At 44.7% G+C, this 17,896-nt stretch overlaps 1 protein-coding gene across 2 annotated transcripts; it reads right to left on the reverse strand.

The window, feature by feature from the left end:
• Positions 1-1,206: 1,206 nt before the first annotated feature.
• LOC311317136 (lipase maturation factor 2-like) lies at positions 1,207-17,281 on the reverse strand. Of its 2 annotated transcripts, none has more exons than XM_084448162.1 (14): positions 17,107-17,281; positions 15,341-15,606; positions 14,061-14,089; positions 9,564-9,751; positions 8,121-8,299; positions 7,576-7,717; positions 6,593-6,727; positions 6,195-6,300; positions 5,202-5,298; positions 4,761-4,940; positions 3,229-3,397; positions 2,510-2,621; positions 2,223-2,331; positions 1,207-1,762 (listed from the first exon to the last, which is right to left on the reverse strand). In XM_084448162.1, exons 1-14 carry the CDS (start codon positions 17,198-17,200, stop codon positions 1,490-1,492), a joined length of 2,079 nt encoding a protein of 692 aa, XP_084304288.1. In that variant the 5' UTR covers positions 17,201-17,281; the 3' UTR covers positions 1,207-1,489. The 2 variants fall into 2 exon arrangements, with proteins under 2 accessions (XP_084304288.1, XP_084304287.1); XM_084448161.1 differs by having other exon boundaries at positions 1,207-1,765.
• Positions 17,282-17,896: the final 615 nt, after the last annotated feature.

Consider the following 17,896-nt stretch of genomic DNA (forward strand, 5'->3'; position numbering starts at 1 on the left):
GACAGTTAACACACCATGATTTGAAAAGTTCCTCTGCTACCCTCTTCTAGGAAACCTGAGATGGGTGCATTTGTTTTTATACACGGCTGTTGTCACATCAGTGATCTCTCCAAAGAGGTTGAACTCTCAAATGTTCCTCAAGGTGCTTCACAGCAGACAATTTCAGAGCCTTCCAGTCATTGTATTGTATGTGTAGATTTATCTCTCCTCTTAATTTGAATGATTTCATGTTTCTGCCATTTAAATGTTTGTGAAAATATATCGCTATGAAAGAATAACATTCATCAGTTTTCTCATCTTTATTGTATGAAACATCAATAAGCAGATGTAACAAATGGGGGGATTCATTTTGTCAAGGGGGATTCATTTTGTCAAGGGGAAGGGGGGGGACACACATTGGCAGCAAAACTTGTGCAAGCGTTACATTTGTTCATTCATCAAGGCAGCACACTTCAACCATTAAAACCACAGCCAATATACATACAATACCGCTTTATAAACTGAGGATATCTGTATACCATACCGCTTTATAAACTGAGGATATCTGTATACCTGGTCAACTACAGATTGACTTTCCCAATATTGGAGTTAGAATTTTAAACAATCCAGTCTTTTTAGTTTCTGGTCAATTCTGTAAACATTCCTCACAAACTTTGGTGACGTTAGGGGAAAAACTAAACCGAAATACTATTGTAGTTACAGTACATACCTATGTAACCCCAATGTTAATATGGAGTATTACAGTGCATACTAATGTCATACTTGTGGTTTCAATAGTAGTTTAACAATGCATCCGTTTAACAATAGCACCTACGATAGAGGCAGCTTTTGAGCACTCTGATCAATAAATACATTGGTAGGTGGACAATATAATCAATAGACCATGCATGGCTAAATAAGAGCTATCAGAAAACCTTGTAGTGCAAATACTAAATTCAAATACGAAGTGCTTTAGGATCGGAACCTTCCCACCATTCAGCAGCAATATGGGTCCACAACCTGGGCTGTAATCCTGTAGTTATTTTAGGTATTCCTAACACAGCGTCCTGGGTGAACATCTGCTATGAAACTGCTGGACAGCGCCGCCGGTCGGACCGGAAACACAGGCCGCCGTTCCCTGAAGCGCGACGACGACGGCGGCGAAGCAAAAAAAAAAAGGTTGATTAAAGCAACTCTGTGAGTCCAGATATCCGCCCATAGGTGTGACGCAGGACCCATTACAAAGACTGACCTGAGAGTGCGATGGAGGGAAGCGCATGGAAAAAATGTGTGTGTACTGATAGAAGACAAAGCTCTGTGTGTGTGTGTGTGTTAGAAGACAAGGCCACAGTGGTTACAGGAAGCAGAATAAGGGTCGGGAGAGCCAGCCTGGCAGTAAAAACACCTGAGATTGAGATACAAGGAACTCCCTCTACATCCCTCCTGGTGGAGGCGGTGGTGGGCGGGGGGGGGGGCAACACACTGCAACGGGAAGTGCCTGGGAGGACAATCACTTCCTCTTCCGGGGGCTCCTGTCAGAATCCCGTTTCCTCTCGTTTGAGTTCTCCTTGTGGGCTTTGTGGCCGGCGGTGGGGGGGGGTGCCTCCGTGGGGGCCGCCTTCCGGGCACCGCGGCCCGCCAGGAGGGCCTTGAGGAGGCAGATGCAGGCCACGGTGATGGCGAGCGACCAGAGCACCAGGGGGCCCGACAGGGCCTCCACGTGGCCCCTCGCCTGCCGCAGGACCTGGCCCAGGACGCCGTCTGGACTGGGCTGGACAGGGGACTCCTGCGCGCAACATGACAGGGTTTCAAGTTCACTGCGTGCACAGAATTACTAGGTATTGTGTGAGTATGCGCATGAGTAGGTTTTTCAAAATGGCTTGGCTAAGCCTGACGGCACACTCGCGGGGAAGTGTGTAAACCATAGTTTAAACAGCACTAACCACTGCTCTGGAAAGTCACCTCTATCACATGACCAAGCTCACTGACTGTTAAATGGTAAATAGGCTGCACTTACATAGCGCTTTTATCCAAAGTGTTTCCCTCCTTTTACTTTAATAATCCCCGCGGGGATTCGAACCGCCGACCCTGCGGTCATTGGATGACCCGCTCTACCTCCTGAGCCACATCCGCTCATACTGTTCAGTTAAACCTAAATGGATATATAGGCTATAGGCCTGTGACTAGACAGCAGACCGTGCTACACAGTGAAGTCTATTCATATTCACTGAAATGCGTATCACCTTCAGTCCATGCTGACTCAGCATGCCCTTCAGCGTGGGGTCGCCCAGGTGCACTTTGGGATAGAACTCCTCCACGTACTGTCGCGTCCACCACTGCGGAGACATGGACCTGGAAAAACACACACACACACACGCGCGCGTTTAGAAGGTCCTTGTAGTTAGATGCTATAGCTGATGGAGTTTCACCTCATGTCTGCAGATGCAAAGTACAGTAGATCCATGCATGAAACTGGAAATATTTATGTTCATCAATAAAAAAATGTTTTGGGGGGCTGTATCGTACGTACCCGTCCTCCTGGGGCCTGGTGAAGTGGTACCTGTAGAGGCTGGCTCTGATGAAGGCCGGGGGGGCCCGGCTGAAGGGGTAGCGAGCCTCGTCCGCCTGGATCAGACTAACCACTGGAGAGCGATGGAAAACGCCACATAGACAAGACAACAACGGAGAGACACGCTTGGTTCACTGCCAGCTAACTAGCTTGCAATACCGTACTTCAGTACATAATTACCGGCTCTTTTTACACACGGGTCGAATGCGAACATGGGCGGCGATCAACGACGGCCGAAACAGATCGCGGTCACGTGGGCATTGGACAGTCTCATACTGTAGAGAACTAGAAATGTTGCTCAGAGCGCACAGACCTCCGTCCATCAATGCATTTCGTGGCTCCGTGCGTATGAGCAGGACATGTTTGGTATTACTGCATTAATTTGGTCGAGAGCTTTATCCCAGTCCAAACCCCGTGTCCCTTCCCACATTGAGATATGGCCATTTCAAGACCCCCCCCCCGCATTGACAGTGAATGCGTGGAATTTTTCATGCCAGTGTTTGGCCCTGGGGCCGGATATGCTCCAAAATATTATGGGTTCTAAGTTGGCCCACGCTCCACCCCACATGACAAGTTGTTTGCGTTTTCCATGCTAACAAATAAACCAACCGATAAATAAATGAACCCAGCCACAGGAAACATGACCTCTCGCCCTGCGCTTTGGCTGGTCCAGGACCTACCGTCTCTCTTGCCCTGCAGCAGCCTGTGTACGAGGCTTGTGAACCAGGGGCTGTGTTCCTGAGGCCCGCTCGCCGCCTGGCTCAGCTGCCAGTCCAGCCTGGGCTGGTAGGGGCCGGTGACCGCGGGGGACGCGTCCACGCTGCCCGGCTTGTGCATGAACTCGATCTCCTGAGGGGGAGGGATGCGGTGAAGGATGATATATATATTGATTAACACCACTCATATAACACCATTCGTATCTGCACAGTGCATTTACATTCATGAAAGAGGACTTTAGTGTATATTTCTTGTAATTTAATTTAATCTATTATTTATACTCTATATATGTTCTTTATTTTGCTGTACTTTTTCCCCACTGCTGCTGTACTTTTCCATTGCTGAAACCCCCAATAACCCCACACGGAGAATGAATGAATGTATGTGTATGAATGTACATATGAATGTATGAGTATAAATGAATGTATGCGTGTATGAATGTACATATGTATGAATGAATGTATGAATATACAGTATATATGTATGAATGTATGAGTATGAAGTATGTATGAATGTTTGCATATATGTATATATGAATGTATGAATATGACTATGACTGAATGTATGAGTATGAATGAATGAATGTATGTATGAATGTATCAAAGTATGAGTATGAATGTATGTATGCATGTATGTATATATGAATGTATGAATATGAGTATGGCTATGTTGTATGAGTATGAATGAATGTATGTATGAATGTATCAAAGTATGAGTATGAATGTATGTATGTATGTATGAATTAATGTATGAATATTTGAATGTATGTATGTATGTATGTATGTATGCCTGAATGTATGTATGAATGTGTGAAGAATGTATGAATGAATGTATGAATATGTATATATGAATGTATGCGTATGAATGTATGAGTATAAATGAATGTATGAATGAGTATGAATGAATGCATGTCTGAATGAATGTATGTATGAGTATGAATGTGTGAAGAATGTATGAATGTATGAGTATGAATTAATGTATGTATGTATGTATGTATGTATGTATGTATGCATGAGTATAAATTAATGTATGAATGAATTAATGAATGTATGAATGTATGTGTCTGAATGTATGAATATGAATGAATGCATGTATGAATGTATAAATGAATGTATATGTGTATATGCATGTGAGTATGAATGTATATATGTATGCATGTGAAGAATGTGAGTATTAATTAATATATGAGTATGAATGTATTTATGAATGTATGAATATATGTATGAATGAATGCATGTATGCATGAAAGAATGTATGCATGTAGGAATATGTATGAATGTATTAAGGTATGAATGAATGTATGAATGAATATAGGAATGAATGAATTATATGTATGAATGAATGAATGAATGACTGTTACCTACCTACCTACCATCCCTACCACCTACCTACGATCCTCCTGAGAAATCCGTTCAAAACAACATTTCCCCTAATCCACTTCAACTGCATCCCTCTCATCTACGGCAGTTTGTGTTTTTTGTCCCTCGTCACTCACCGTCCACGTGCTGTTGTCCATGCTGCCCTCCAGGACGATCTCGGGCCGGCCCTCGGCACTGACGGCGCTGTCCAGGGCGTAGGAGCCCACCAGCCTGTAGCGCTCCACCAGGCTGTAGGCGCTCCGGACCTCCGGCAGAACCCTGCTGCTTGATGCCGGCTCCAACGACGTGTACGGCACCTGGGGGGGGGGGGGGGTGAGGACCAATCAGGGGGCACAGAGCAGAGAGGTTTCAGAAAAACTGACCAATGACAATCACTCTTACTATGCTTTGTCGTAGACATGTCACAACAGTTTTGACCAATGAAAAGGACTCTAATTTAATGACTCAACTCCATTTCTCGTGGGTTTTTAACGTTTTTTATTTATTTAACCTTTATTTAACCAGGCCAAGCCATTAAGAACAAGTGAGCTCTCTGACTGATTGACAGGCTGACTCACCACGCTGAGCGCAAACAAGGCCACGGCCGCCGAAGCGAAGACAGCCCATTGGAGGAGGGCCCAGAGCTTCCAGAAACACCCTTTGACACACACACACCTACAGAAGAACACAAGAACACACCTCCAGTACAGCACAAGTACATGCACACATTCAATTCCAGTGGGTCTACTAGGGTCCGTCTGTATACACCGAGTGGCCCCATTAGGTACAGTACACCTATCTAGTACACCTATCTGGTACTGGGTAGGACCCCCTTTTGCCTCCAGAACAGCTTGAAATCTTCGTGGCACCGATTCAACAAGGTGGCCTTCTACACACCACTGTTGTGAACAGCTGTTATTCGAGTGTTTGGGGCCTTTCTGTTTTCACAAGATGTTTTCGTCCACAGACCAGCTGCTCACTGGATGTTTTTTGGTTTATCGCACCTCTGCAAACTCTAGAGACTGTTGGAATATACACTGTATCCCAGGATGTTGGGTATTCCAACAGAACAAACAGAGATAGATAGGCATGTAACGATTCACTCAACTCACGATGCGATGTGATTCACGATGCAGGGTTGACGATGCGATTTTCTCACGATTTTTTTTCATTTCTGAAAACAGGGAAGCCAAAATGCATCCACACCCCATCTGACTTGAAACTTGCGGGTGCATCCTCGATTTCGAACTCCCTCGATACATCCCCGTTTGCCGCTGTCATGTTTCTAGTTCTGTCAGAAATAAGTGACGCATGACGCAGACACTCCACGCAGTGAAGTCAAAAGTAGGTGGCGCTGTTCAAAAAAGGGCATCGTGATGCCCTTTCATCTGCACCGATTTGAATCGTGACACCAAAAAAAAAAGATTTTTTAACTGCATCGCGAGGCATCGTTACATGCCTAGAGATAGATTCATGTATTTCTGATTGTATTATCGAATTGGACAGTAGACTTTATTCTAGACGGTGAGGATGTGCTGATGGCGAGCGTGTGTTGGCGGTTCTAAGCTCACCCCAGCATGGAACCCACCAGCTCCCAGGTGAGAGAGAGGACCCCCACCCAGACACTGGGCCACGTCACCAGCTTCAGCAGCTCACCAAACTGGTACTGGGAGAAGGCTGGGGAGGAGGAGGAGGAGAGATACACGGCACTTTTAATTTCCTACCCATATGCTTGTTCATCCTTGCTGTTTTTATGGTTCTATTTATATTCCAGTGTCCTTTTTTAGGGTAGTGGGTGGGAGTGACCGGGAGGGAGGAGGTTTCATTCTGTCAACATATTCAACGCGTGTCGTCCATATAAGTGCAAAAGCTTGGATTCCTACTCAGCTAACCATATTCGCACTGTAAACCAAAAGACAAATTGTAACAAAAAACCATTTGTAAGTAATAAGAGAACATATGGACCTACCGGTTTTGGAGGACACGGTCAAGGCCTCCCAGTTGACCTCCAGCTGAAAGAGGACTTTAGTGCAGTACAGGATCAGGATGTACACACCCAGAGCCGTCAGCAGGGTCAGCCATGACACCAGGGACTGACCCCAGGCTGAGGGAAGACCAGACAATGTGGAGAGAAAAAAAAAAGAAAAAAAGTGTTAGATGAAGTAATCTCAGAACCGAGCACAGTATCCATTTACAGAGCGGGTATGAGTTGCGGAGGTTTGTGTTATGGGGTTGGTTGTGAGGGAATTGCATGGAAAGTAAAGTGCTACTAGTTACGGCGTTTTGTGTTAACTTCCTCTGTTAACTTCCTCTGCCAGTGAAGGTCAGACCACTCTGTCCCAGACAAGAGGGTACAGTAACATGTCCCTGTGCCAGCCTGCTATCCCAACTCAAGGACACCCCGTCTGCACCCCTGCCCAGCTGGCATGCCCTTCGCTAGCCTCTCTCTGTGTCTGCCAGTTGGGGAGGAAAAGTAGCCTGGTGCCAGCCCCTGAAACTTTTCGAGGTGTGATTGTGTAAAGTCCCTCTTGTCCAGAGTGATTTCTCGGTTGGTATTCCAACCGGGCCAATCGGCGTCCTTTGTATGCGATGATGGGGGGAAAAAAAAAAGTGCAAAGTGATTGGTTATGGGATGAACTGATCCCTGAGGACTCCCTGTTCGGCCACGCCCATCTCAGAAAACGGCTGCAATGGGAGCCTGCTCTGACTGAATAATGAAGTGAAACAAAATGGTAATTCAGTCCGAGTCAGGCTAGTAATGAAGGGGGGACAAACGCTACGAAGTTACCTAGTGAGCTTAAACAAAGCACCATACTTGTATATTGCTATCCACACAAGCAGCCTTCAGACACTGCTGAGTGATGCCATATAAGGGGGTAAGCGGACTGCGAGGCCTTATCTGACGGGGTGTGTGAAGGCGCATTGCGTAACGGAGGGAGAGAGAGGTCCTACTGCTCTTGGCTCGCTTCTTCTTGGCGTGCCCCAGCCAGGCGCTGACCCCCTCATCGTCCAGCAGGGAGAAGCTCAGTGCCAGAACCAGGAGGTGGAGCAGGGTCACGTTGCCTGTGAGCATGCAGGTCACCTGGTACGCCACCTGGTCCGTCCACACACACACACACACCAAAATCAAACTTTATACAGTTTCATACATAAAGACAACACAATGTGCTTCACAGAAAGAAGGGGTGGGAGTATATACAGTATTCTGATCCTACCCCTAATTTTCCAGAGGGAAGCAAAAACACACACACACACGATATATGATATAGCAAAAAATCAGCACACACATCATATGATACAATATGAATGTGCATGCATACTGGATTAAAAAAAAAGACATGATTCTCATTCATTCACCATCACTCAGACATGCACAAGTACGTTGCAGTGTGTGTACACACACACACACACACACACACACACACACACACACACACACACACACACACACACACACACAAACACACACACACACACACACACACACACACACACACCTGCATGTAGAAAGCTCCAAGTCTGAGGCAACGGAGCGGCGCGAAGAAGAGGACGGGCACAGCGATCTCCGACACAAACACTCCCACGGTGCCCAGCCTCAGCAGCCAATCGGGTAGCTGGCTGGCAAACCACGCCAGAGGGGTGGGGCTTCCCTGGGTCTCAAGCAGGTGACTCAACGCTGGGGGGCAGACACAGACGGGGAATCACATCCTGTTCGATCTCTCAACAGAGGCAGTGGTCGTGCCGAATACACATGTTGCTCTGCGTGCTGCTGCTGAAGTTGTTCAAGTAGTAATGCATTGAATAAAATACATTCCATTCCTGGTTCCTAATACTGCGCTCAAGTAGAGACTCGTCCAGGTTTCAACACTTAAAATGGATGGAAACAATGAGAGATTGAGAAAAAAGAAAGAAAAAAAAAAGCATTGCAAAACCAATCCAATGTCCTTAGGGTGGTCCTTCCTAATGGGGAGGTGAATGTTTTGTTTTGATTCTCCACTACAGTTTGTTTGGAGGATGTCATTTCTGGTGAGGCAGATGTTCATCCCATTGGAGATGTAGGCAGTGGCTCTGATTGGTAGCGTCGGTTTTCGGCGCTGTTCTAGTGACGATTTTCAGTGGAGATGTCTCCAGACTTTCAGAGGCGGAGATCTCCAAAGCCTGGCATCGCAAGACTAACATGATCAGTCTACCAGTTATTCTTTGACCTTGGAAAAGAAAAAACTAAGGCAGCTCTTCTGGTACAAAATTAAAAAGCCTTGATTATTGGGCTAGTTCATGATGAACATTTAAAAATGCCTACATGTTTCGGCCAATAATAATAATTATAATAATAATAATAGTAATAATAATAATAATGGCTTTTTAATTTTGTACCAGAAGAGCTGCCTTAGTTTGTTCTTTTCCATGGTATTATGACTCCCTGCTAAAGAGCACCTTCTTGGTTCACCTGCATCAACCCACTTGAGCACTCAGTCTGCTGTTTTGTTATTATTTGACCTTGTTTAAGAGGTCGGCTACCATGGCGGGCCAGTGTGGTGTACATGGTGTGATGGTATATACATGGTGTCCTGTACCAGTGTGGTGTACATGGTGTGATGGTATATACATGGTGTCCTGTACCAGTGTGGTGTACATGGTGTGATGGTATATACATGGTGTCCTGTACCAGTGTGGTGTACATGGTGTGATGGTATACACATGGTGTCCTGTACCAGTGTGGTGTACATGGTGTGATGGTATATGGTGTCCTGTACCAGTATGGTGTACATGGTGTGATGGTATATACACATGGTGTCCTGTACCAGTATGGTGTACATGGTGTGATGGTATATACATGGTGTCCTGTACCAGTGTGGTGTACATGGTGTGATGGTATATACATGGTGTCCTGTACCAGTATGGTGTACATGGTGTGATGGTATATACATGGTGTCCTGTACCAGTCAGTCCCCACCAGCTGGGGCAGTGGCTGGCCAGCTTTGCGACCCCGGAGCCGAACGTCACACGGAACAGCAGCCAGCGGGCCAGCCAAAAGGTCACGCCGTCATGGTGACGGAAGGTGGAACGCCAGCGGCTGAGAGGGGCGATGAGGACGGTCAGAAACCCCGCCTCCAGCAACAGGCCGTCCCTGTCGAGAGGGAATCATCAGACATCAGCAAGCGATACCAGACTGACTCATCTCTCTACAGAAAACATATTAGTCCGAAATCACAAGATTGGCTTCAAGATTAAAGGAGTAGTTTTTGTATTTAGCATCGTAAACCCTGTTATAAGGTCATTTATGATCATATACAATGGTCCAATTAAAAATGTTGACAGACTTTGCACTCTTGAGATATTAGTGCTCATGCCACAGACAATGGATCTCAGCTAACCGTACAGTAAAATGGATCTCTATGGGAATCTCAAGAGTGCACAGTCCAATTCCACCTTTTTTAGGAAGTGATTTCTTACTGTGTTCTCTACTCCTAGACAGCATATAATAGGCAGGGACTATAATTGCGTGCTGGACTCACTGAATGACACTCATCAGGCACTTTCTAATCTCTATGAGCTTCCCATCTCATGTGAATGATTGTGGTTATGATAATATAATCTCCATCTCAACCCTTGATTGCCCAGGGAAACGTACTGTATGGAGGTCCCTTTGTTAAGAACTACAGTAGGTATAATAAGCTCTTCACTAGCAAAATCGCTGTGAAGATCCATTGGTTGAAGCAATCTTATGACCAAGGCGACAAAGCTGACAAGCTCCTTGGAAGGTGAATAAAAAAAAAAAAATTCAATCAGCCTATTCAATTGATTGAGAAAATAGAATCAATACGGCAGATCCAGCTGAAATAAATTCCTCCTTAAGAACATTCTATGAATGTATCTATCAGACAGAATATGCAGATAACACTCAGTTACAGTCTGTATTTCTGGACAAATTAGACATCCCGAACATGACTGGTGAAGATAGGACTGAATAGGACTGAATTGGATGAACAGTAGAGGCAATGTCAGAAGCCATATGGAGCATGAGAAGTGGAAAGACCACAGGACCGGATGGGATCCCCATAGAAGTGGTTAAATTATTTCTGGATAAATTGCTTCCCCCTCTACTAGAAATGTTTGAAGAGGCGTATAAGACAAGAAATCTCCCCCATCCTTACGGTCTGCACTAATTACCTTGGTGGCAAAGCCTGGCAAGCCACCTGCAGAAAGGGGATCTTATTGGCCTCTGTCCTTAATGTGCTGTGACACTAAAATCCTTTGTAAGGCTTTAGTGAAGAGGCTAGAGAAATATGTTCCCTTCCTAATTTCCAATGGTCAGAATGGTTTAGTTTTAGGACGCCAGGCCTTTCATAATACACATTGAATATATTACATGAAACGTGTGAGGCTAAAGATACTGCAATCCTGTCGATGGATGGTGAAAAAGCCTTTGATTGGGTTGAATGGAAATACCTGATAGAGGTCTTGGCAAGATTTGGGATGGGTGGGAAATTTCTTACATGGTTGAAGCTCCTGTATTCAGATCCGACAGCTGAGATAACAATAATCAGACTTCTCAACCTTTTAGTCTACGCAGAGGCACACAACAAGGATGTCCCTTATCCCCTCTCTTATTTTTGTTTACTATTGAACCACTAGCTTTGGCTATCCGGCAGCATCCAGGTATCTTGGGTGTGAAAATAGGAGAATATGAGCATGTAATTTCATGTTTTGCAGATGACATCATTGTCTACCTGTCCAATTTGAAAATGTCTATCCCAACACTGGTTGGCCTAATAAAATCTTTTGGGGAATTCTCTGGATACTCCAAATCCACCCCAAATCCACCCTGTTATTTTTGAATAAGGATGAGAGACTAAACCTAGGGATACTCTCCCCCTTTTCAGTTACTCAGAGGGTTTTACTTACTTAGGAATCAAAATTGTCCCTGAAATTGAAAATATTGTCTCCTCAATTATGACCCTGTAGTACAGTCGGTAACTGAATCTCTGACTAGATGGATGCTGATGCCCATCTCCATGCTAGGCCATATTCATATTATTAAAAAATACATTTTGCCCAAATTTCTTTATTTGTTCCAATCTATTCCTCTCCCACTTTCACAACCATTTTTCTACCCAGTTTAGAAAGCTGCTCTGTGCTCAGCTATGTTTTACTTTTCCCCCTCCAGCGTAACTATTGAATGCACAACATGGGGTCAACCTCTCCAGGCATATCTTTACTCTGCTCCTGTTAAACTTAAGAAGCAAAAAAAACGTAGTTAAAAATACCCTTTCTATTTGGAACGAAGCACATGCCTACACCGGGGACGCTCCCAATCTCTCTCAGTGTTCCCCCATATGGGGTAATGACATATGGGGGATTGTCTGTTCAAACAATGGTCTAGGAAAGGTTTGGGTAAAGACATATTTAGAGGGGAACCTAATGTCTTTTGATCAGTTGGTTCGCAGATTTGCCATCCCTAAAAAGCACTTTAAAAAAAAACAAAAAAAAACTAAGGAGCTTCATAACGTCTCAGACCCAATCCGTTGAGGAGCCATCTACTGTATGTCAGCTATTGAGAGGACTACACTCAATTTTATGGATATTCGAGGCCAATTGACAGTCCTTTATATAATGCTGCGATCGAAATCAAAAGACAATTCACACTCAAGGCTAAAGGCTTGGAGAAATGATTTACAAGTAGTTATTACAGAGGGGGAAAAGGCTTGTGTAAAGGCCCAAGCGCAGACTATTAACACAGCACTGAAACTGGTGCAATACAAGTGGCTATTGAGGACATATGTGACACCTGTAAAACTTCATCAGTATAATCCTAACATACCTGACAACTGTACAGTACTAAGTGCAATGATGATGTGGGTACTTTGCTGGACTGAGTGTGGGGATGCCACAAAATCCAGATGTTTTGGAAAGACAGTTAGCCTGGTCTCACGTATAGTTGCTATAGAGCTCCCTCTTGAGGCAAAGCTCTGTATATTGGGTATCTATCCTGCTCACTTCACACCAGGCCGCAAAGCAGCACCCTTGATTAATATGTGACTGCTTCAAGCTAGGAGAGTGATTGTGTTGAGGTGGAAAAATATGGAAGGCCTTCATAGAAAAATTAACCTGTGTGGTCAGAGGGAAACTGGATACATTCAAGGAAATATGGGACACCTTTATGCAGTTCCTGGAAAGTGATCAGACAAATCTGATCAAATGAAACTTGATAAGACAGCACCTACAAAACTACCTCCTGTAACTATATTTTTTATATTTTCTTTTGAAGGAAAAAAAAAAAAGGAGGTAGTGTGCTGCTGAAGTAGTGTAGAAGGTAGTGTTGTTATATATATATATATATATACACACACACACAAAACAATATATATATAGACAAAAAAGAGAGACAAAGAAAGCTATATACATATTTCTTTGTCTCTATTTTTTTTTTCTTTATTCTCAGCCTACACCCTGAAAGTTTGTTAAGGATGGGGGGGTCGTTTGTACATATTCTGAGTAAATTCATGTTCAGCGTATATTCATGTTCAATATAATGGAAAATTCAAAATTAAATAAATAATGTTGAAAAAAATAGTGCCAAAAATACCAAACCCCTCCTTGAAAGAGTTCTACCATACTTTTCTGATATTTTAGACAGGTTGTTCTTTTCGTTTCTGAACTTTTAAATATATTTAGGTCATGTTCCTTCATAATGACAAGAGTGCTACTGCCATCGTGAGAATTATTTAAGGGTGCAGCAGCTAGTATGTGGGGCCAGAGGCGTTAAGTCAAGCGCTGGCGCCTTAGCAGTTACTGCTTTCCATTCATTTTCAAAGCACTATTGGCATGACAAGAATACTTACTTAAGAATACTAACGTCTAAAGCCAAAGTAAACATACTGTACTCTACAGTACATGATGAATGTCTGCGGTAAGTTCACATTTCCTCATAGGGAGGTTTAAAGGCCTCGAACCAGGCAAGGCTCTAGGCACCTGTCACCACATGCCAACGGTCCAGACACACCCACATTCTCTCGCACGCACGCACGCATACATGCACACACACACAACTGGATTATCAGGGGTCTGTTTACCACATCAAACCACAATGACCTAGAGCTGTTGCTGTGGAAACGTGCTGTCCACGTATTCTGGTGGATCTTCCAACCACGAGAAGCTGCTGCTAATGCCCATATCATTATATGATGTTATAAAATAAAATTCGCATCAAGTCATACCTGTCTTTGACAACAGATATCCTGTGCTACAGTGCATGGATGTACAGAGCACTTGAAGAGATGGCGAGATCATGAATTTGACTAGCAAATGTACGTGTGATGTCGTCCATAACAGCGATTTCAGTGGTCATGGAGTTTCAAAGGCTCACATACAGTAATTGCACCACCTCTTAACTGAGCAAATGCAGTGGTTAGAATTGTAAAGATCAGATAACTTACCATGGAAAGTGCAGAAAGGCCTGCCCCACCTGTCAACAGGATAAGATAGAGTGAGGAAAGATAAGACACTTTAGCCTGGCTCCATGCCTGGCTTCACCAGACCCAGTTCACGAAAATGCGGAGAGTCTGGAAATGCTGCATTTATTTTCGATTTCAAAGGGAGATCTCTCTCTCTCTCTCTCCCTCTCTCTCTCTCTCTAAAATATATTTCAGTTTGGATCAATGCATTTAAAGTACACCTCTTATAAATATCTTGGTTTTATGTTTAACAAAAATATGAGCTTTTCTGAAGGAAGAAAGGCATTGGCAGAGTCAGCAGAAGGTGTGTTAGGGTCTGGAATGAGTAAAATGAAACCGTTTCCTGTCCTTGGATTTTCAACATTTTCAAAACGATAATGATTAAATTGGTTGGCTCAGTTTTATTTTATGCTGTAGGAGTGTGGGGTTTTGAGGGGATATGGGATGGGAGTCTTGTCTCAAAGCAGAGATATGAAAGAGTTTGGCTGTGGAACCGCCTTGTCCAGTTGCCAGAGGAATGGGTGACCCAAAAAATATTTTATTGGGAGAGTACAGTCATCCTTGCTCAAGAGAGGTTTCTGCAATATTTTCTTGCATAGTGTCTTCGGGAGCAATTTGCAGTGTATTGGATACACTGCAAATGCAGTGTATATGGATTTTGACTCCCGCTCCCTCCCACAGAAATAATCCCATTCCTTCCCAACCCCGAGTGAGAGATTTTTTTTTTTTGAAAAAAAACCAAAAACAAATCCCACTCCCTCCGAACACTGATCCCATCCCATCCCGAGCCAAACTTTTACAGAATCCCACTCCCATCCCTTTTTACTCCCACCCAATCCTGCTCTGTTTTTCTTCCTCAGTAGTAAATATGCAGTGTTGGGTGACTGAATGAAAACTACAAAAAGCGATCAATGCAATGTTTAACTCGATGCTGGGGAGAAATGTTCAAATATCGATTTGATTTGAAATAAAATATAACTGCATCATGGTTTTCAGTCCCGTCCACTCCCGTTGATTTTGTTGTCATAGTTCCAACTCCTATCTGCTCCCGTTGAATTTTACTCCCGTTCCTGCCCAATCACATGATTAAAAGTGAAATTGACTCCCATCCTGTGGGAATCCCGCGGGAATCCTGAAAAAATGTCATCCTCTACTGCGGACTGAAACGCAATGTGAGCTCACGTGATCAGGATGGCGATGCCAGGCTAAAGACACTTAGCTCTAACGTGTTGAACTTCTGAACTTCTGTTGCGCATGCCTACCTGGCACAGGGACAGGTAGAGGGCCCAGAGCACCAGGAAGACCAGGCTGTCCCTGAAGGCCTCCAGGACGGCAGCGCCGAGCGCCAGCAGCACCCCCAGCAGGCAGAGCAGCTCCGCGGCCTGCTGGCGGTCCAGCTCCACCCCTAGGCCGGGCCCCAGCCACAGCAGCGAGGGGGAGGCGTGCAGCTGCTCCAGCAGTGGCACGCCGTCCGCCACTCCGGGGTCCACTGACCGCACGGGCAGGACCCCCTCGTTCCCATAGAGACCTGGACACAGACAAGGGGGGGTTAGCGGGACAACAGAGACAAAGGGATGGGGGTTAGGGGGTCGAACTCTCCCAGTGAATGGACGCTGTAGTCGTACTATAAAAACATGGCAATGCAGTTGTGATTTGAAATAGGTCAAAGGTCATCGTGTGAAAAAAGCAAGATCTGTCGCCCCCCCCCCCCCCACATACACTGATCTCAGATCATCTTGTGGAAATGTGTGAAAACAATAGCCTAATACCTTAGTGAAAAAGTAAAAAGCTTCTTGCAGCAGCAAAAGCTGTAATTCTTATGGGTTGAGCCAAGCACTTTGGAATATGGCCACACAGTAGCACACCCAGCAGAAATGTGAGTGAATGATACAGGTATGAGTGTGGGTCAATGATTGTAAGGACTGAGAAGTTTCCCCATTCCACTCCATATCCACATAATTCAATTATTTTAATTTCGTAAAGGAGACAAAAGAGAGTTGTTCTTCTATGACCCCTACAGAGGGCCAACTGGAAGTAGGCTACTGTGTGTTCACACTAGGGACAAGACTGCCTTGTGCTCTTGATGAGTCATCCTTGTTCAAACCAATGCATTTTGGCGGCACTTGACAAAACGAGGTCATAATGTTAACGGTGACCCAGGCAAACGGACCAATGGGAAACCATGTTGGCATGTGTTGTTTCAGCAGACGCCGTCAGCTGGAACACGTGTGAGATCTCCAACAACTGGCTTCTGCACGGGGGGCACATCAGCAGCACGGGGGATACGTACGCTACTGGACATCTCCCATCAGAATCATGCATCGCACATCCAGCTCTACACGTCTTTATTCTATTCCTATTTATTTCTTCAATGCCTATTTATTTCTTCAATGCATCGAGGTGAAAGTAAGCAGCATGTGGTCCTTGTCGAACGCATTGGCGTGTCGTGGAATGATGACGGCCCGTTCCCATTCAGCCTTCCTGAAACTCCCAGAAGAGGGTCAGTTCCCAACGTTTATGTGACGTAGCATTGGTTGCAACAATGTGGCAAGAAGAAGTGCGAGCCACGCGACAAGGTAGCGAGAGCAGGCAGGGTTACAAGCGAGGATCGGATCTGAAATAAAACGATACGACCACACGCCACATGTTTTTGTAGATCGCTGTCCTTAATGGCGAAAGTTAAAACGAAAAAGTGATGACGCGCTGCAGGTGTCCGCGACGGGTCTCGACTGGGATACACCTCGGATAACACATGCAAATACTTGGATTGTTTTACTGAGCTTTGAATCATCGGCACGCGGCAGGATTCACGTTAAAATTCATATAATAACCACCAGGATGACAACGCAGTTGTCATGAATACTAGGATTGAGGAACCGGGGAAAACTGAATACACCCCGATTCAACAAGTAGGCTGTTTTTGAAACGGCTTGATCGCCATGAATATTCACCCCACAAGAACATGTAGCCACTAACGGAGTGTAATTAGTCTAAACCTAATATGTAAAAATCGTATAGGCTATCTTACCCGGAATCTGGACGTAAAGGGACGCAAAAGCAAACATGTAGATAACCGACATACTCCACAGAAACATGTGTCGCGGCAGCGTTGTTTCTCCCATTTTAAAGTTGTTTTTTTAGTCCAAGTTATTCCTTTTCGTTTAGGGGGACAAGATCAGCCCAAGAAAAGATGTTCTCCGCGGATCCTCGACCTTCCCGGTATGGAAACTGAAGAGGTTGTGGAACTGGAAGGCGTGGTTCTGATTCTTCTCTCGGTTCTACACATGCGTGGAAGCTCGTTGTCGGCAACGATGATGCGTCAAGTCTACGCGCATATATTCGAACGGAACATTTTGATTTGGTTCGTGTAAAATCCTTCCAGTAGGCCTAGCCTAGCCTATCTACTCGCTGTCCACAATTTGTATTTAAATCAACGAGGGAAACTGCATTTCTTCCCAGGTTGTGGTGGCAGCTGGCAGACTGCAACAGATATGTCATTTAAGGTCACCGCAGAGCACTAACCTACTCCAGATTGGAGCTTTGCCGTTTGCGCTGACGGTGCTCCAAAGCAATTTGTATGAAGACTATAACAGCCCTCTGAGAAACCTGCAGACAGAATAGCATGTGCATGCCTCAGCTTCTAAACATTGGAACATTGTGCATGCCTCAGCTTCTAAACATTGGAACATTCAATTAGGGGGAGTGCATCCATGTCAACACCATAAACGGTGGCAGTGTTTGTGTTTGCCTGCAAATGCATTCCAGAATAGTTAAACATTATTCAATTTATTTATTTTATCCTCTTATGTAAAATGTTA

Source organism: Borostomias antarcticus (assembly GCF_949987555.1).
Source record: "Borostomias antarcticus genome assembly, chromosome: 13".
Classification (NCBI taxonomy): domain Eukaryota; kingdom Metazoa; phylum Chordata; class Actinopteri; order Stomiiformes; family Stomiidae; genus Borostomias; species Borostomias antarcticus.

Coding starts and splice junctions, on each gene's coding strand:
- LOC311317136 (XM_084448161.1), bottom strand. CDS start 17,200: ATGGGAGAAACAACGCTGCCGCGACACATGTTTCTGTGGAGTATGTCG. Junction 6,728..7,575: donor GAAGAAGCGAGCCAAGAGCA/GTAGGACCTCTC, acceptor GTCTTCCCTCAG/CCTGGGGTCAGTCCCTGGTG. Junction 1,766..2,222: donor TGAGTCAGCATGGACTGAAG/GTGATACGCATT, acceptor TGTTGCGCGCAG/GAGTCCCCTGTCCAGCCCAG.